Genomic DNA, 21,688 nt, shown 5'->3' with positions numbered 1-21,688 from the left:
TAAATATTTAATTTGTTGTTGGTGGTGGTGGTGGTGGTGGTGGTGGTGGTGGTGGTTATTGTTGTTCAGTTGGATAGTTCTTCTGTTCAGATATTTTCCTAAATGTTTGGGTTAGTACTCTCTTAGTTCATCAACTGATAATATCTATGGCATTTCCTTAAACCTCACCAGTTTCAAAGAATCCCAAGATTGATCCTGAAACTGTTTAAAGAGCATTCAGTTGCTTAGGTCTTCTCTACATCTGAGTGTTTCAGTGGAACATCTGAGAGAGCATCTGGACATATTCATCTCCCACTTGACCCCACTAACTCTACACACTCTTGTGGTATTTACAGGAAGAGAGTACCATCAAAGCTTACATTGCATTAGTTAGCATTAAAAATGGGCTTTTTTCTGTTTTGTTCTTGTCTGGAAAATGTTAGCATTTACAGGCCATTCATACATACTTACCTTGTAGCAGAATTAATATTCCCAGACTGAGATTTTCAATATGACCCTTCACTGTCAAGGACAGTAACACAGATGGAATAAATAACATTGGATAGCCATTGGGATACCTGGCCACTAAAGCAAGAAACTCAGTGAAGTAGGTCAAAGTAACTCAGCCCCATTCTGGCAAAGGCCTTCAGAGTTAAGACAGGAACAAAGAAAGAACCAAGCATCAATCAGACTTCAGGCTTTCAGACAGTTAAGGGGCTTTAGATAGTTCACCTAGGCCACATGGACCCAAGTTTGTTTTTCTCCAACATGAAAGAATTGAGCTGGCTGCTGGACACCACTAACTCCTGTGCTTTATGTGCACTTAGGATTGAAAATACATTTTCTGACACTTTCAGAGTATCTTTTGTCCTCAATGTGGCAAACTTTAAAATCTTCTTTACAGATTTTAAAAATACAGGTGCATCTGCATGCATTTTGTTAAATTAAAGCTTTCCACTTTCAAATTTCCTTATGAGAAAACACACACACACACACACACACACACACACACACACACACACACACCTACCTGCATATTTTACTGATCTACATATTTATTGAGGATAATGTATGAAGCATAGGTTACTGATTGCATAATTTTGCATTTGCTGATAAATATTAAAATTTTTATTTATATGATCTTGTGCAGGCAACATTTTTAGTTTATCTGTAATCCTTAGCACAGCTGAATATTTATTCTGCTCAGTAAGTTTCAGGTGGCATTGGTATCAATGTAAGCTAGCTATCATGTCCCCAGAGCTCACTGGCACTCAAGCCACCTGGAAATTGCTTAGAAATATAGGATAATCCATCCCAGACCCACAAAATTAAATCTGCATACTAAAAAAGCATGTGGGTAATTTGTGGGCAAATGGCCTTTCTAGAGGTACTGGTATATATTATGGCTCTTCCAAAACTGATCTTTAAAGTAAGTAATTTGGGCTTTTTGTTTTGGTTTCATTTTGCTCAAAAGTAATGAATAATTAGGAAAACTATACTTTAGCAAAGCAGCCTGCTTTAGTTCAGTGTCACTGGATTTGGAGCTATAAAACCTTAGTCTTAGTTCTATTCTTATAAATGGCTGTGAAACACAAAACTATATAAAAACCTTCGAGGTATTCCAGAGTCACTAGCAAAAACCACATATATAATTGAAAGGCCATATGAAGAATATTAAAATATTTACCATTTTCTGTGTGATTGGATAACAACCAACTATATTCTTTTTTTTTTCATTTTCTAGCTAGTGATTTTAAAATCCAGCGATGCATTATTGTTATATGCAAAGTCCCCCGCAGGCTGGTGTATTTGAATACTGGGTTTCCAGCTGGAGATGCTGTGCTGGGAAACTGTGGAACCTTTCAGAAGCAAGGCCTGGCTGAAAGATGTGGGTAGTTGGGGTGGGGTGGGAGCAGGCTTAGCTGAATATAGCCCAGCACCATTTCATACACAGCTCTTCTGATTCTAGCCTATGAGATCTAACAAGCCACACTGTCAGAGCTCCAGGTGCTACAGACAGAGCTAACCCAGACTCCATGGCCATCTTGTTCTGATAGACTGTACACTTTGAACAGTGAGCCAAAGTGAATCTCTCCTTTCTGAAATTGTTTCTCTTGGGCATTCGGTCATAGCAATGAGAAAAGTTATTAAAACATACATAAAGCATCACAGAGATGCAAACAAAAATATTTTTGACAGTGTGGTGAAAATTATGAAATAAGGAAATAATAAAGCCATTTGAGGGTAAAATACAAGGACGAATTCAAATAAGACTCCAGGATTCCAGTTACAGCTCTGAGACTTAACACTTCGAGTTGTTTTAATAATTCACTTCCCTGGTTTCCAGTTTCTTTATCTAGAAGATTGAAGAATGATTTTGATTTTACATTCTCTCTCTGAGTTCTGAAATCTAGTATGTCTGAAATCAATGCCTGTTTTGCCATCTCAGATGCACCTATTGGAATTCAATACAGAATTTGAGAAATGGAATAAATAAGTCATTCTGGGATTTTTGCTATTTTCCTTGCCAAGAACAGAAGCAAATCGGCAAATGGCCACCTCAGAGTGCTAATGTGCACACTCCTCCTGGTGGAATCTTAGTCTGGGCAAGTGGACAAACGAGACTACTAGAGCACACTATAATTCAGAGATTATTATGATTTGTGTCTCTTTTCATTCTGAATCACCAAATCAAATTGCAGAAATCTGATCCCCGGCTAACTACCTGATTCATTTACAGAGCCTCAGGAGCCCTGGGAGAATGGAGGAGAACATCCTCATTTCAGAGCCTTCCATGGAAAATAAATGACTGCTGAGAGGTGGCTATCCTGGAAAACTTACCTAGTCGCTCTGGCACTATGAAACAAACTGACAGGCCTTTCCAGAAGCTAATTATTGTGCATGCTATTTGGTTCACTGACAAAATTGCTTGTTTGTAGGAAGAAACATATTTGTGCATTGCTTTTTCCATTACCACTATTTCCATCATCATAAATAAGAATCAATAGGCCATTTCATGTAGCATATGCTCACCACCATTTATAACCTCAGTGTCAGCTGTATACAGGCTAAGCTGTGTGCCCCAGTGGTCTGGCTGAGGATCAAAACAGAACAGACAAGGGAAGAACTTCAGATTTAAAAGGATAATATTCATAATATTCATCTATGACCACTGGGGGGGGCAAAGGAGGAGCACTTTGTCTATAAAGATGGAGCACAGTTCCTGGCGTACAGTGGTCTATTCAAATGAATCATCAGGTGAATGACTGATGGATGAATGGATAAATGAATCACCAGACGGTTCTATGGAGGTAGATGGAGTTCATTGGCCTTCTTGGTGTTTTGACAATAGCAAAGGCATTTTTAATTCCTGATGCAGAAATAAATGGAGAGACACAATGTGAGCTGAAAAACAGCCCAGCTGTGAGATGAGAGCTCAAACGTGTGTACAGGTTCCTGTAATACTCATTATCGGCCCTCACAAGGGAAAACACCAAGTGGAAAAGACAGTCATTAAATGAGGCACATGACATCTCTAAAGAAAACCCCTTTTCTGCCAGTAGCAATCTTGCTGAACAAAGAAAGTCATGGAACAGCCTGATTAGAGGAGAGAGAGAGAGAGAGAGAGAGAGAGAGAGAGAGAGAGAGAGAGAGAGATTGAGAAAGGAAGTAACATAGAAAACAATGGGAAAGAAGTCAAGGCAAGGGTCAAAGTGAGAAATGTGTGTGGGATGCCAGGTGATGGTGGCACATGCCTTTAATCCCAGCACTCAGGAGGCAGAGGCAGGCGGATCCCTGTGAGTTTGAGGCCAGCCTGGTCTACAGAGCGAGATCCAGGAAAGGCGCAAAGCTACACAGAGAAACCCTGTCTCAAAAAAAAAAAAATGTGTGTGGGAAATGTGTGGAGATGGGGAGACAATGAAGACACACTGTTCAGGAGTGTCTGGGTTTGGAAGAGTGGACAGACACTGACACTGAGGTGATGGGGGAAAGAGGGAGAGAAGGTCAGATAAATGTCTATCAAATAGCAGCCATCATCATTGATAACAAGTATAGGAGAGTCCTTTTTCTCTTCCTGAGAAAGACAAAGGGAATTTTAAGTAGGATTAAGTAGTGGTAGCTTTCAGAACTCAGCAGCTCTCAGAAGCAATAATAACTACATAAGTAGCTAAGTGGATGCTAGGAATTACCTCACTTGGAGTTTGGCCAGCATATCAAAAGTTAGAAGTGCTAACACATCTCTCTGAAAGCTTTCCTGAGACACTGGGGGAGGAAATCATCTCAAACTGCCTAAACCACACTAATGTTAGGAAAAGGATGCCCCTCACTGCTGGAAGATACTCTGTCTCCCGAAAATTAATAAGGCAGACGCCAATGCTGCTGGGAAGCACACTCTTATCCATGTGAATATATTGCCCGCATCACCCCCAATGGAAGCAAACTGCTACAGTCACCAATTATCATAGTCTAATATAAAATTTACTCAACACATACAATCCACAAGTGCTGATCTAAATGGGAGAGTGAATCCTTGGGAACATTTCATTCTTAGAGTTTCTTTTTCTCATTGTAAGTGGTTAAACAAGAACTGAAAAATAAACTTATGGGTGGGGTGGTATGTAGCACTCCAGGGACAACTTGCAGGTATCAGTTTTCTCTTTCTTTCTCTCTTTTTTTTTCCTTTTTAGTTTTTCCAGACAGGGTTTCTCTGTGTAGCTTTGCGCCTTTCCTGGATCTCTCTCTGTAGACCAGGCTGGCCTCGAACTCATAAAGATCCTCCTGCCTCTGCCTCCCGAGTGCTGGGATTAAAGGCATGTGCCACCACTGCCTGGCTAGTTTTCTCTTTCTACTTAGTGGATCTTAGAGATCCAGCTCAGGTCATCATACTTTGTGCCAGATGCCTTTTCCCACTGATCCATTTCTGTGGCCCTAAAATTTTAAAAGCCAATTTAAAAAAATAATCTCCAGATCCTGCAAATCTTTACTCATACAAATACAGTGTTTTTTCCTCTCAGGTACTTAACCACGAACATGTTTTACCATTTTCCTCCTTCCCCAAAATAGAGGGGAAAAATGGATTATGACAATAATGTAAGGCACAAATATCTTTTCTTAGAGTTTGCAAACATTCACATGTTACTTTCCTAAAGTAAATTATAACATCATTCATTGCTTTTTAGAAAGCAGAGGCAAGCTACTTCAGTGTCGCCACAATGGGATCTGAATGAGAATCTTATTGACCCCCTTCCCTAAGCCACATTTCCCCCCAGCACTTAAACACCACTTTCACTGCACTAAAATAGTTCTCATTGAACAAATTATTACATTTATAACAATGTCCAAATAATTCAAGGAACTATAAAGCAGACCTGCTACCAAAGCTTCATTCAACAAGTATTTATATCTGAAATAGATATAATATATACTAATGTATTAGTGTATATAATATACTAAGCATATGTCATCTAAAGATGCCAATAGTATAACTGCATGCTTCAATTTACTTGGAAAATAGGAGTTAGGAAAACCTGGTGATTCCATTAATAACGTGTGTGATAGGTTAATAATCAGTTTCCTAATACACACACACACACACACACACACACACACACACACACACCACAGGAAAAGTAAGTTTCTCTATTTCAAGAGCTGGTATATTTCATGGCCCCAGCCTAACCAATAGGATACGAATTTGTACAGACCAAAGAATAATGTTCCAGATGCAGTAGTAAGCATGGAGTGAGAATATATATCAGTGAGAAACACAGGTCACTCTCTATATAAATTCTCTGTTGTGGCTTGACTCTGAATTGTCTCAACAGACTGACATTTTATGAATAGTTGGTTCTCAGGTGGCACTACTAGTGGGAAAGGCCCTGAAAACTTTGGGAGGTGGGGGCTAGGAAGAGGAATTAGATCAGTAGAGGTGTGCGCTTGGAAGCCACAACCGGTTCCTAGTCCCTCCCTCCCTCTCTGCTTCCTGTGTATCTGCGAGGAGGTGAACAACCTCCTTATCCACATTCTCTTTCCATGTGCTCTGCCTCACAATGGGAACAGAATCAGTGGAGCCATGGACTCCCTCAGAATGACATCTCTGAAACTGTGAACCAAAGCACATCCTTCCTGGCTGTGGGGTTTTGGTGGGGTGGGGTTTGGTTGTTGTTTTTCACTGAGATGAGAAAACTAATGGGTGCCTTCTCTTATGAAGCTTTATTGACTGTCCTTTACTTCCACCGGTTCCTTATGAGTCCTCCTCTCTAAGAGGCTGGGCCTTCATTGGACATCTACCAGTCTGTCACACTCTACTCCATGATTTCACCTGAGGACCCACCTTTGCCTTCATCTTGGCTGTATTCTCCCAAATCCTTCCAGAGACCAAATATGCATTGTACTTGGATCCATGTACTTTTATGAACTTTATTCATATCTAAGTTCAGAATTGGCATTTATTAATCATTAAAGTTCCCACTCTGGTATAAGTATTATATAAAATATAATACTTCCCCCAAATAAAGATAATTGCTTAGGAGTAATACCAGCTTTTTACTGCCTGCCCTGAAGTTTCTCTAGAAGCTTCTCTCCAATTTTATATGAAAACATGCTTATGTGCTGGAGCCTTTTCACACCTTTACCTTTAATTTTGTCTCAGGTTTTCTTAGCATATTTATTTATTTATTTATTTGCTAAAGTTCTCGTCAAAGCATCTTTTCTTCCTCTATTCTGTTCTACTTTCCCCAGGGTTTCTGTGTCTCTCACACTCCATCTCCCTAGTCCATATCTCTCTGCAGCTCTGAGCGCTATGTCTTCCCCACCACAGACTGAAAATAATCTCCACACTCAGTTCACTCCCACCCTCAAGCCCACTATTCTTTTCTCTTTTCCCGTGCTGGTTATGGTTGTTGTCCTTGTTTGTCAACTTGACACCATCTAGGGTCAGGGGAGAGGAAACTTCAATTAAGAAAATGCTTCAATCAAATGGTCCTGTAGGCAAGTCTACGATGTGTTTTCCTAATTAATGACTGTTGAGGGGAGACTCAGAATGACTGATATGGGGGGACGACAAGAATGACTGATGTGGAGGACCCAGAATGACTGATGTGGGGGGACCCTGCAGGTGGTCCTGGGTTGTTTATGAGAGCAAACTGGGCAAATCACAGAGAGAAGTCAATAAGCAGCATTCCCTCATGGTCTCTCCTTCAGTTCCTGCCACCGTATTCCCATTGGAGTTCTCTTCCCTGGCTTCCTTCAGTGATGGACTATGATACGAAGTGTAAGATGAAACAAGCCCTTTCCTCAGAACGTTGGTTTTGGTCATGGTGTTTTATCACAGTGACAGAAACCAAACTCAGACGCCACCCTTGAGTTTCCTATCATTCTTCATCCTTTCTCTGATGATTAAATGCATTTCTGTCCTGTGTCTAATTTCAAAATCTCTATTTATGACTTTATTTGAACTTTTATTGAACTCCATATAGGGTCCCAGACCTTATGTTGCTGCCCACTGATAAACTGCACAGAATGTATTTAAATTAAGCCCAAGTTAGTTCCCAAAGCATCTATTTCTTTCTGTTGTTTTCTCAGTCAGCTAATTCCATCACCAGAGTATTCACCCTGTGTGTACTCTATACTGCCCTTGGTGGTGACTGCCAATTCACCAGGACTATGGCTGAGCTCACAGATATCCCCTCTTTTCTCCCCTGAACTCTTGACCTTCTTACATTTCTGCTAAAAGAATCTTCATGAAACTCCCATCTTAGCAGTTCCTGAGTAAAAAGCCAAGTCACTCTGCCATGTGAGCAGGATAAAGCCCACATCCCTCAACTGGAAACTCTGAAGACCATTCCTTATTCTTCTTTCACATGCCCAGTGCTATCCTCTTTTTTTGTTTGTTTGGTTTTTTGTTTGTTTGTTTGTTTGTTTGTTTTTCGAGGTGGGGTTTCTCTGTGTAGCTTTGTGCTTTTCCTGGAACTCACTTGGTAGCCCAGGCTGGCCTTGAACTCACAGAGATCTGCCTGGCTCTGCCTACCGAGTGCTGGGATTAAAGGCGTGCGCCACCACTGCCTGGCAATTATCCTTCTCTTAATCATGATACTCTCACATTCCAGTTTCCAACAGTTGTTTTTCTTTTTCCTCCAATCAAAAGAAGGTCATTCTAGCCTTAGCCCCTGCTGTTTTTTGTCTTCACATGGCTGACATCTTTACATGATAGCAAGGTATTCTCTCAAGTGTCACACCTGTGTGATGCGCCTGTGAACCACACAAACTGACTGCTATCTTCTCTCCCAATTCCATCCTGCCTCACTTTCATATTCATTTTTCTTTCATTTCTTCTAAATTTATCTCGGCATCTGGAAATATTGCTTCACTTTCATATTTACTTAATTCATTCCTGTCACCTCAGATGCATGTGTAAATTTATGAACATGGATCTTGTCTCACTTCTCTCCATGCTTGGCACAGGAAGCATGAAGTAAGATTTCTTTGCACCAATTTTTGCATCTTCATATTCTTTCCGATTATCTGGCTGTACTAACATTTAGCGTATTATCAGTTCATTTGAACAAGATGAGAGATGGAAAGTAAGACATCTCAAAACATAGGTGAAGAGGAAGAAAATCACGTCAACTCTTGTAGTTCTCAGTGTCATTACCCTAACCATTTCTGGGTTTTTTTTTTAATAATGCTATGAACAATACTCTTTAAATATCAGTTTTAATATGTTAGATTCTAATTATGTCACAGACAAATGTTTATATTAACCTTGTATTATGAGCTTATTAAATTATTTTACTTAGTAACTGCTAAAGGTACTATTTCTATGTACATGGCCATGTTCTCTGCAAATAAAATAGTTTTGTTCTTGCATTTAAAGAGGGATATTCGATTATTATTATTTTAAGGACAAGCTATAGAAACTAAAAGCATCAGAAATCACAGCTGCTTCGGCATCTGGGGGAATAACTGTTATGCTAGATTGAGAATAACAGTATAATGGAGGAACGCATTGTAATAGTTTGAAAACACTTGTCTTGCAACAACTTATGACCAATTACTTTCACTGTGTTTGAATGCCTGGAAAATAGTGCCATATCTTAACTATCTGTCTTAAAACACATTAAAGAACTTTCCCAAAAGTAGATACTTGAAATGTTAGTCAAATACAATTGAATGCTGCCTACATGGTATATTTTTGATGAATGGTTGTTGATAAAGTGTAAGAAACCATGAACAAGCTTCAGTTTATTGAATGATGAGCTCATGTTCATCCCTGCTAAGGAAATATGGGACATGAGAAAACAGATGATTCCCTATCATGACACAGAGAAACACTTCCTCTCTTAGGTAATGTGAAAACAAGTATAACAAAGGAGACATGTGTGTCTACCTGTGCATTTCTTTATGTGACTGTTTCTCTTCCCATGTGATCCCAATTTGCATCCAAAATTCTCCTCCCAGAATTCTGCAAACCACACATTTCTTCGATTATTGGCAAGAGTTCGGCTTCTAAAGTATCGATCAAACCCTATGTTAGAGGAAAAAGGTATGGTTTCAGTATTCATTCAAAACCAAAACAAAATACCACCATAACTTTGAAGAAATGTTTTATTGAACAACACTTATATTATAAATGTATCATATATTGTTATATATGATACATATATAATATATACATATTGTATATAAATATAATAAAACAAATAAATAATACTTTTCTCCCTCTCCTAACAATAAGGCAATCAGAACAGATACAATCTTATAGAGTCATGGCTAAGTAGTCTAAATGATTAGTTTTCTCTGGTAACCACCTCATTTAAGGGAAGATATCTAGAAACAATACCTTACCTCAAAGAATAATGCTAAAAATAGGAATTTAAGTCATTGTCAAGAGTATTCAGACAATATTTGGGAAACAGACCATACATATTTAAGTTTTCCTCCAAATTTTCTCTGTTTCATTTTTTTCCATAGGGTCAATTAATATAACATATTCAGTGTTTTATTCAAATTCTTTCCCGCCAACAATCTATAACCCTTATAAATGCCCATAAAAGTGCACAAAAGTAAACTTCAGTAACTAGCATCATGGAAATGTCTGATTTTAATATTAGTGCTCTCATATAAGGAAAACAATCTTTAAAGTACACTTTTTAGCATATAACGGTTGCATAGTGGAAATGACTACTGTGCCAACAGAAGTGTATGTATGTTCCATTCAGAATCATCAATGCTGAGTATAACTCATATTTGAATTATAACTTTGAATATTCCATCCCCTTACTTTCCTCCAGTGTTGTAGTTTAAACCCAGAACTATATGTACTCTAACCAAGCTATGTCCCTAGCCTGCATCTGAACTTTGATTTGACTGAAATGAAATGAATTATCCTTATTGCAACCTTACCATCAATTGATGCCCTTTTGGGCAAAATTGTCACAGCCCCCTCTGCGATCGCCTCCTGCTGGTAGACAGGTGCTATTTTGGATCCCCAACTGTCTGAGCCAATCCATAGAAAATGCCCACTTTGGTTTAATTTTTTTGCTGCTTCCAATATCCTCCTATAGGAATGGAATGAAATAAACACATGTTATTTATTGAGAATCACTACAGTGATGAAGCTCATAACACCAGTGCTCAGGTCTGAGTGTGTCCTCCAAATTCCATATCTCATGGAAACTTAATTTTCCAGTACATATGTTAATGGTTTCGTGGTGGTATTCTTGGAAGAAATCAGGTTTGAGTAACTCAGGAATGTGGGTCCCAGGATGACATGGATTTTCTTAGGAGGAGAGAAGCAGAGCCCAGAGTGGGACACTTCTCTGACTTACCATATAATGCCCTCCATGTCTTCACCCAGAAGACAGGCCCTTAAAAGATGCCAAGAAGCAGCTAGAACCATACTCTTGGATCTCCAGAGCCAAGAGCCCTAATAACTTTTTTTCTTAATAAATTTCCCAGTGTGTGGTATTCAGTAATAGCAACAAAAAGTAAAACCAACACACCCAGTTTTAGAAAGTTAAAAACACTCAGTAGGTCACTGTTAAACAATTTAGTCAATCATTCAAATTCAGTCTTCTCTCCTAAAGGAAATGCAGCTGAGACTCCAGCATATGTTAACTGGCGAATTCTTAACCTGTTCTTATCACTATGTCTTGTTCTGAATTATCTCATCTCTCTTAATTCCAGTTTTTACTCGGTAGGCATCGCTGACATAGAAGTAAGAAAGCTGTTGGGTCAGAGGCAAAAGGTAGTCTGTGGGTTAAGAAACTAGCCATTCTGGTGAATCTCACAAGCTTTGTACACTGTCCAGAAAATATGTTTGGAAAGGATGTGGAGCACAACTCTGATCTTATATCCTGCAAGAAAGTAATCAGCACCTGATGTCATCCTCGTTGGCAAACATAATCACTGCACGAGCATTAGGTGTTTCCAGCAGGCGTTTGATAATTTTTTCAAATTCTCCAGGTCTTGGTTCACGTGGGATTTTCTGTGATTGAGCAATGCAAACACCACCTGTTTGAGGGGGGAAAGAGTTGTTTCAGAAAAGGCAATTATTTAATTAAAACTTAATGAGGTTAATTGCATTGTAAAAGCACATTATTTACTACAACGTATTATTTTTCTAAACATTTGCCATTCTGGCCTATTTTAAGTAATTGTGCCTGTTTTTATTATAATATATGCACTAAGCAAACAACACCAATATGAGTTTGATTTCCTTCCACAAATTTACCAATTTGTTGTTCTTCATGGTTGTGATTGTGAAGGTTTAGAGAAATACAGTAACTGATCTAAGATCTGTAAGGAGATCCTGGGGATGGACGGGAAGGGGGACATTTTACATTTATTTATTATAAAACTAAATGCAAGTGATAAAATTACCTCTGACTATATATTGCATGTGAGACTACTATCAAATAGCAAGACCCTCTGTCTGCTTTCCTTTACTAGTAGCTCTCACTTAAAGTTAATTTCGTCTTGTTGCTCATGCCATTGCTTCACACGTCAGCAGAGTACATTAGGAGACAACAGTCTTCAAGGCTACCCAACAAGTCTCAAAGAGGACTCAAGCCCTCAGTCGCCATAAGCTTCGTCATACAAATCAAAAGAGCTACTTGAGCCAAAACCAAGAAAGGGAGAAAGGGAGGAGGAAAAGAAAGAGAGGAAGAAGGAGGGATCCAGGACTCTTCTTTCAGCCTTTTCTAAAACAATTAGAAGCCAAGAGGTGTTCAGAGAAGACTCTGCCTCCAAGACTCCAAGATAGGGGTCAGAGAAAGAGTTTTGTTTTTCTTTGATTTCCTAATTGCAATGGAGCATAAACAAAACATATTTTAACACTGGAAGATAAAATAGAATTAGCTATTGGTTTTATTGCATTATAGCTTAAACGGGCTTTTTGGAGTCGGCTGAGAATGAAGTTGTCATTTGTGACACTGCTTCAGTAGGCAAGGGTACTTTTACTCTCAGCAACTAACAATAACCAGTCACTCAACAATTCTTGGCTGCCATTGTATATTATGCATTAGATCCTGCAAAATCTGTCTAATCTAGGAAACATCATCTAATCTGGACACAGATACTGTAATAAATTGCCATGGAATATGTAATAAACTGGAGAATTACAAAAATACATCATGTAATGGGATCAGAGAGGAAAGAAAATGAGAGCTTGAAAAGGCCAGATTTCAAGGAAAACACACACACACACACACACACACACACACACACACACACACACCAATGTGTGAGGGGAAAATGAGAGATTCATAATAGATTACAAGGTATAAAAGAGCTAGCTTAATGTCAGCCTAGAGTAGAAATGGATTAAAGTTGAAGTTGGAAAGAATGGACAAGTTCAGAGCAAGAGTACATTGGTCAGGATTGCGAGGGACTGTATATGAAATAATCATGCACTGAAACTTAGTCCCTGGTGTGATGGTTTTGAGACAAGGTTGTTGTGAGGAGACTGAGTAACAGGGATTGAGCCCTCATGAACCAAATTAGTATCCTTTCTTAAAGAAGAAAGAAATAAGGGGGGAGGAGTGAGGAAGAGAGGCAGGAAGGAAGAAAATAGAGAAAGAGAAAGAGAAAGAGGAGGGAGAAGAGAGACCAGAGAACCCTCGTACACTACAGGCCCTCTGAAAACACAATAAAAAAATCAATTGTCTTTGAACCAAAAAATGAACCATCTGAAGAATCTACCCTTTCTGGCACTCTCATCTCAGACTTCTGGCCTCCAGAAGTGTGAGAAATAAATTTAATTGCTTATAAGCCACCAGCATACTGTAATCTACTACAGCAGCTTGATTGAACTAAGACATTATACAATTTAGACTTTATCTTGAAAAAAAAAGAATTCATTTAACACTAACAATACAGAAGAGATAAGCTTTCTTTTAGGAAGAAAACTGGGCATAGCAAGACACAACTGGTTGAACATGTGTATCAGACCTGATGTGTACCACAGGAATGGATGAGTAAACAATGATTATTTTTCATATAAGTTTGAGTAAATGTACTAACCTTATTCTTTACTCCTCGGGGATAGAACTGTTCATATCCTTGCTGCATCCTATACTTAGCCAGTCTACTAGTATACCAGGAAGAGATATAATGATCAACTCATTACAGAGCAAAGGTTTATCCAGTATTTACAAAATATGTGTAGGGAATGAGGATACAATGGTTAATAAAATGGGCATGGCCTCTGCTTTTAGAGAATTTAGAAATATAAGTAAATCAGGCTAAACTACTTCAGTAAGGTGGCAGGATACAAGAATAACTCAAAAAAATCAGTAAAAAGGGGCTGAAAGAAATGAGTGAAACATCACCCTTTACAATAGCCATAAATAATATAAAATACCTTGGGGTAACTCTAACTAAGCAAGGGAAAGACCTGTATGATAAGAACTTTAAGTCTCTGGAAAAAAAAATTGAAGAAGATACCAGAAAATGGAAAGATCTCCCATGCTTATGGATAGGTAGAATCAACATAGTAAAAATGGCAATCTTACCAAAAGCAATCTACAGATTCAATGCAATCTCCATCAAAATCCCAACACAATTCTTCAGACTTGGAAAGAACAATACTTAAGTTTATATGGAAAAACAAAAACCTAGGATAGCCAAAAGAATCCTATATAATAAAGCAGCCTCTTTGGTATCATGATCCCTGATCTCAAGCTCTACTATAGAGCTATAGTAATAAAAACAGCTTGGTACTGGCATAAAAACTGACATGTGGACCAATGGAATCGAATTGGAGACCCTCACATTAACCCGCACACCTATGAACATATAATTTTTGATAAAGAAGCCAAAAATGTATGATGGAAAAAAGAAAGCATCTTCAACAAATGGTGCTGGCATAACTGGATGTCAACATGTAGAAGGCTGCAAATAGATCCATATCTGTCACCGTGCACAAAACTTAAGTCCAAGTGGATCAAAGACCTCAACATAAATCCAGTTACACTGAACTTGATAGAAGAGAAAGTAGGAAGTAGTCTGGAACAAATTGGCACAGGAGACCACTTCCTAAATATAACACCAGTAGCACAGACACTAAGAGCAACAATTAATAAATGGGGCCTCCTGAAACTGAGAAGCTTTTATGGAGCAAAGGACACAGTCAATAAGACCAAACGACAGCTTACAGAATGGGAAAAGATCTTCACCAACCCCACATGTGACAGAGGGCTGATCTTGAAAATATATAAAGAACTCAAAAAGCTAGACACAAAATACTGAACAATCCAATTAAAAAATGAGCTAAGAGCTTAACAGAATTCTCAACAGAAGAATCTCAAATGGCTGAAAGGCATTTAAGGAATTGCTCAACATCCTCAGGAGGGACACATGGATGACCCAGTGAAGGAGAAGTGGATGAGATCTACATGAGTGGACTGGGTGTAGGGGGGTGGCAGAGGGCAAGGACTGGGGGATGAGAACATAGGGAAGTGGGAGGGTCAAGCTGGAACAGGGACAGAGTGGGAGGGCAGGGAGGAAGATACCATGATAGATGAGGACATCATGGGAATAGGAAGAGGCAGGGTGCTGGGGAGGCTCTCAGGAATCCACAAGGTTGACCCCACCTTGGTCTGCTGGCAGTGGTCCAGAGGGTGCCCGGACCGGTCTACTCTGGTGACCAGCCTAGCAAATAACCTAGCTGTCATCATAGAGCCTTTGTCCAGTGATTCATGGAGGCAGATACAGAGATCCATGGCCAGGCACCAGGCTGAGCTCTGGGAATCCAATTGATGAGAGAGAGGAGAGATTCTGCAGGCGAGGGACCTTGAGACCATTATGGGAGGACATGCAGAGATGACTGGCCACACTAGGGGAAGCCCATGAACTGTGGACTGGTGGCTGTGGAGCCCCCATGGGCCTGGACTAGGCCCTCTGGATACAGAAGATGGTTGTTTGGCTCGAATCATTTGGGGGACACCCAGGCAGGGGCATCAGGATCTGTCCCTGATCTATGGGCAGGCTTCTGGAATCCGGTGCCTGTGGTGTGACACCTTGCACAGCCTTGGTGCAGTGAGAAGGGGCTTGGACCTGTCTAGGCTCAGTGTGCTGGGCTCTGCTGACTCCCCATGGGAGACCTTGATTTGGGGGATGTGTGGATGGAGCGTGGCTTGGGAAAGAAGGCTGGGAGATGGAAGGAAGGGGGAGAGGATCTGTGGATAGTATGTGGAGTGAATAGAAAAATTCTTAATAAAGAAAAATGAAAAAAAGTAAATCATGCTTCATGTAAACAGTAAATACATAAATATTAATTGTAAGCTCTGTGAAGAAGAACAAGGGGATTTAAGTTGGCTGGTTCAGTCAGTGGTCAGGAAAGGCTACTCTGAAGAGGTATAATTTAGTTGGCCTCAAAAGGATGAAATGCATGTAGAGAATAGTATTGGAAATGTCAGGAAAGAACTGCTAGAAAAATGTAAGGGGTGGGGAAATCCTTGATGGCCCATAGGAAACATTGGCTGCCTGAACATGGCATTTCATAGATGAAAACAGATGGGGACTACTGATGTCAAGGGAGATCCAGAGTGTAAAGAATGGAAGAAGAAATCCCACTGAGAAGGTTATTGGTATACGTGGTGGGGAACAATAAGTAAGATGGGAAGAACAGAGAGAGCTCTGTTGGAAGTTCCAAGCTAGAATCAATGATGCTTCCTGTTGATTTGATATAAACAGTGAAGCAACAGGAAGCCACGAAGTGTGCTTCCATGAACTCGGTCATGAAGACCAGTTTTGTGAAGACATGATTGATTAAACAAGTGGATCATTCAAGAGGATTGGCAGGTACATAGAAGGTGGGGTTGCTTCCAAGCAGGTGTCTTCAAAATACCCAGGGAACATGCATCAGGCTGTGTTTCTGAAGCTGAGGAGAGAGAAAGGGGACTACACCTACCACTCTGTCTAGCACTGAGATTGAGAATTGATATTTAGATCAGCAGAAAGAGGAAACTGATGGAGATCTGAACCAATCACATGCTGTGGATAGGGATCCATTGAGAGGCTGGGAACCAAGATCACATCCTTGAGACAAATTTTGGAACCAAGACTGGAGGAATGCTGAGAACTACAATTTCTTTGAAAATCAAGAATGGCTGAATGACAATACAAGGTAACTGCCGAAGGGCAACATGAAACTCTGTCACAGCTCTTCAAGGAACAATGAATGTTTCAGAATATGATTGCCTTTTTAATTAAATTGCCATGATTACTTAAGTACTACTTAAGCATTAAAGGCCTGTTACATCCTGGGCATCATTCTGAGACTACTTCTAGCTCCAAAGCCAGAAGAAATGGCAGTTGGAATTTTTTTCATTATAATCATTTCAGATGAATCATTCTTCACATATGGTTTAGTTTGAATTCAGTGGCTGACTTTTCACTGAGGACCTGGTAGAGATTTTTGTTTATAAAATTCTGAGCTAGGCATGGTGGATTTTAACAAAAGGTTATATCCACTTCACTTTTTTTCAAATTATTGCCCTTCTCCTTATACTTGCCAATCTGGCCAAATTTTCTATAGAGAATACTTATTTCATCTACTTCAGCTGAACCAATACCTTTGGAGAAAATTCACTGGACATGGCATTTTAATGTTTGGTACCTCATGGATATTTTATTAAGCTATATGGTGACTGCTTCCCCAGTGATTTGCATTAGAAGATTAGAATATTTTCTTTAGCCTTGAAACTCATTCACACTTTCTATTTCTACATCATTCAAAAAGACAGACAGTTAATCCATTCATAAGCACTTATGGTCTGCTATGTTTCGGGAGCTATATAGGCATTCAAAGATTGTGTGCACTCAGCAGTTTCATCAGTTAGCTGAGAGACAAGATGTGCATATGAGAGTCAGACAAGAGTGGAGCACTGGCTAACAACGAAAGGACCACAAGAGATCTATCCAAACACAGAAATAAATGGCAAACAAGTCATGGTCCTAGCTGGTCCACTGATTCATGTTAAAAATCAATCATTTCAAATGTTAGAATTTATTTAAAAATGAAGTGAGATTCAGCCCAATATTTGGTACCAATAAAAGATGTACTTTCCACATAACATTCAATAATATATTTTTACTTCCAGAAGAAACTGCCTTAGTTTAAACACCTAGGAGGAGGAGATAGGGCCTCTCCTTGGGGAATTTGTCCATTGCATCTCTGCTGTGATATTTCACTCTGAGAAGTTACTGACAGAGTATGATTCAAGGGGCACTAGCTTCCTTTCCTACAGCACCCAGTGCTGCAAGAAAAAATTGTAAAGTTTGGTAGACAGTGCCCCCCCCAAAAAAACCCGAATTTATAACAGTTTTCCAACATCTCTTGACTGGTTCCTTGCTACTTGTATAATTTTTCCATTTCATTCCTTAGCAATCATTAAGGATCATCTGCTATGTAAGCACACCCCTAGCCATCACTCCTTTCCACTCTCATCCATTCTGTGGTTCCATCACCACACCTAACAGCAGCACCCTGAGGTTTCTATCATCACTACTTCCCTGACAGAGAAACAGAAACAGGTGAGTCAATAGGCTGCTGGAGGCTGAAGTGCCAGTTCACAGCCAGAACAATTTAAGTATAGACTTTCCCCTCACCATGCCCATCCTTGATTGACTATACCTGTAAGCCTAATGGTTTGGAGGCTGCAGGTCACTGACGAATAAGATAAAGCAAATTTAAAGACTGGTTTAAAAAACTCAGCAGGTTATTTCTGGTAAATCTGATTGACAGACACATAAATACAGCACTTCTATGGAGTATTAGGAACTTAATTAAGATACTTGGAACTCTAGAGGCGTATAGACTTGACTTGAACTTCAATGTACAGTCATTCTATACTCAATGCTTCCCATCATTTCTGTAAACGTGTGTTCTCAGAAGACTTTCCTTGGGTCCCTTGTCTCCTGTTTCATCTTTGCATTGCAGCAACCACAGTGACTGCAATATTTATGTGTTGCCTTCTCCCTCCTTCCACTAGAACCCAACAACCACTGAATCCTGCTGCTCCCACTCATCACAACAACCTCAATGCCTATACCTTTCTTAGTACATAGACATTTCAGTGGACATGTATTGGATGAATAAATGTGAGGCCTGTGATTGACAGTTTAAGTTTTGAGATATGAAAATAGATACAGTTCTGCTTTCATAGGCCCATCAGCCAGGTAGAGAAATGATTGGATACATATAAATATATGGTCAAAAATGTGTCTCAATAATAGAAGTAAAAATAAAATAGGGATTATGGTAATGCAGAGGACTTTACCACTGAAATAGACTCTGCCTCCTCATGTTTTTACCAGGATGCCATGGATTAGAAAGCTACCTAGGCTGTAGTTCACTCATCTGTATAGTGGCACTATAATTTGTTGTATTGTTACAAGAACAGATTTGTAAGCAATGTCATGGTTATTACTTCTTAAAGAAGCTGAGACTCAGGGGTGAGTGGTCTGTGTTTCAGGCCTGGGAGATGACAGGTTTGTGTGCATTGATCTGGTAGTATAGAGACAAAGTAATATGTGAAAGAAAATGAACCTGCTGTCTGCAGACCTGAGAGTGGGTCCTGTTTGACCTTGAGGAGGAAGTCATAACATCACCCAAGTGCATTGTAGGAAACCAATAAGAAGGTTAGAGTTCTCAGAAATGCAGCACATTATCACTTTCAATACTCATCATCATCAAACCATCGACACTGAGAGGATGTTTGATGTTCAGATCTAAAGCATGGCGTTTTCATCAGATCTGATTTTCCAACCATCCATCATTCTTTGTATAGCACCATCAAATATCCCAAGTTCTGAGAAGTGGCATTTGCTCACTTGCCTATACCAAGGAACAGAATGAGTATATTTCAGGAGAAAAGGAGAGGAAAGTAGAGGAGAGGAGAGGAGGGGAGGGGAGGGGAGGGGAGGGGAGAGGAGCGGAGGGGAGGGGAGGGGAGGGGAGGGGAGAGGAGGGGAGGGGAGGGGAGGGGAGGGGAGGGGAGGGGAGGGGAGGGGAGGGGAGAGATGCAGTAGCATTTTTCCTAGCCCCAATAATATAGGTCTGTTTCTAAAGGCAGTCCGTAAATAACATCTCAAAGATTTAGATTTTAAAACAGGGGTCGATGAGATGGCTCAGTGGGTAAAGTCTCTTGATTCCAAGCCTGACATTCTGAGTTCAGTTCCCAGGACTCACAAGATAGAAGGAGACAACTGACTCTATCAAACTGTTCTCTGACCTCTGCACACTCTCTCTCTCTCTCTCTCTCTCTCTCTCTCTCTCTCTCTCTCACACACACACACACACACACACACACACACATACACACACATTTTAATTAAAATTTGACTTTTTAAAATAATAAGAGAATTGCAACAGAAACACTATTCAAGTATTAATGGTACAAACTATGATGGAAAAGTTACGAAAACAGTTATATGTTACTTCATATAACAGTTTGCCAGGAATCATGGCAGTCTCCATTATGGGCAGCTTAGAGGTCATTGTGCTGGTCTTCCCAGCCTGTGCACCTGTCAACCACCCAGAGAGCCATGGCGACTCAAATGAAGGCTCCCAGAACCCATGATGACCTGGTAGACTTTGGAGGCCACTAGCCACCTAGCACCTTGGGATCTGCTGTGGTAGGAAACCAGATTCTAAGAGGGATTTTTGTTCCCTGCTGATCTCTACAGAGTCCTGAGGCTTTGTGTAGAAAGCAGAGAAAGCCCTTGGTGAATGTGTGCTGCTGACATGGGCAAGGCCATGTCAGGGACTGTAGTCCCATGGGAATGGCAAAACCTCCCTCCCACTCTGAGGTAAGGCTCAGAGGGAATGGCAAAGTCTTCCTCTTGGATCTGAGTGCAAATGTTGATAGTGTATGCAGAAAACATCCACCATAGCTTTCTTCCTTCAGATATTTACAGCTTGAAGGCTGCTCCTTACAGAGACTGATCCACAATGTAAATGTATAGCACAAACCTGTTATCGGTATGTGTCGTATTTAAAGTGACTACTACTGTAATGAAACATCATGTCCAAAAGCAACTTGGGAAGGAAAGGGTTTATTTCACTCACAGTCCCATACAGGAGTTAAGCAGCTCAGGCAGGAGCTCAGGCAGAGCAGGAACCTGGAGGCAGGGGCTGATGCAGAGGCCATGGAAGAGTGCTGCTTACTGGCTTGCTCCCCATGGCTTTCTCAACTTTTCTTATAGAACCAGGACCATTAGCCTGGGGATGGAACCATCCACAATAGACTGCCCCATGTCCCATCAATCACTGATTAAGAAGAAAATGTCTTCATTTTCAGCCCTGTCTTATGAGGGCATTTTCTCAACTGAGGTGCTCTCCTTCCAGATGACTATAGCTTGTGTCAAGTTGACCTAAAATTAGCTGACCCACCTGCTTGTTCAGTTGTATGTAACAAACATGATGTGTTTGTGGAGACAGAGCTGTGGCTTCTCCATCTGACAGCCCAGACCACTGGACCCCAGTCAGGTTCATCCCTGGAGCTGTGAAAAGGATGAGACCTTTCTGTTTGTGCTCTTTGGGCCTCCAATGTACAACTAGTTGAGGTTAAGGACTCATGTTCTGAGAAAACAATACAACTGCTGAGAAGGTAGTGTGACAACCCACCAAATCAGCCAATGCCCATTAAGCTAAATAGGATGTCAGCACCAGAGAGAAAAGCTCTTTTTTCTCTCCATATTGACTCCAAGAGCCAGAGCAAAATGGAGAAAGGGGCTCCCTGAAAGCCACCCAAAGTAAATGTGGATGAGAATTTACTGTCATGAGATATAAATAGGTTACTACAAGTTATAGACTCTCACAAAAATTCAGAGAAATTCCAACTGTCCCCACCTCTAGAATAAGTACTATGGCTGCTGACAGAAGGTGAATCAGTACTCTCCAAGGATAAGACCCTGATAGGTGATCTAATCCCAAGAGATCAGCCTTAAACAAATATACATGTGAGCAACACTAAATCAACTCAGCAGTGTGTGTGTGTGTGTGTGTGTGTGTGTGTGTGTGTGTGTAACAAAAACAATTAAAGAAGAGGTCATGAATTTTTTCAGGAAATGGGGGGCATGAGAGGAGTTGTGGTGGAAAGAAAGAGGAGTTTAAATTACATGAATAAAGTTTGCAAGCAGGAAATTCTCAATAATTTTTTTTAATTTAAATTTTAGAAAATATATAAATTGACTAAAAGAT

At 40.1% G+C, this 21,688-nt stretch overlaps 1 protein-coding gene across 1 annotated transcript in view; it reads right to left on the bottom strand.

Annotated features, from left to right (window-relative positions):
* Positions 1–21,688, bottom strand: part of LOC118579934 (metabotropic glutamate receptor 8) — a 670,399-nt gene that overhangs the window by 431,308 nt on the left and 217,403 nt on the right. The window contains exons 2-4 of the mRNA XM_036181754.1: positions 11,358–11,493; positions 10,384–10,538; positions 9,368–9,505 (exon numbers count right to left, since the gene is read on the bottom strand). Coding sequence (XP_036037647.1) covers positions 9,368–9,505; positions 10,384–10,538; positions 11,358–11,493 — 429 coding nt within the window. The remainder of the gene's footprint in view (positions 1–9,367; positions 9,506–10,383; positions 10,539–11,357; positions 11,494–21,688) is intronic.

This window comes from Onychomys torridus, chromosome 3, assembly GCF_903995425.1.
Source record: "Onychomys torridus chromosome 3, mOncTor1.1, whole genome shotgun sequence".
Classification (NCBI taxonomy): Eukaryota; Metazoa; Chordata; class Mammalia; order Rodentia; family Cricetidae; genus Onychomys; species Onychomys torridus.
Note: the sequence above shows the minus strand (reverse complement) of the source record. Positions and strands in the feature narration are given on the sequence as shown.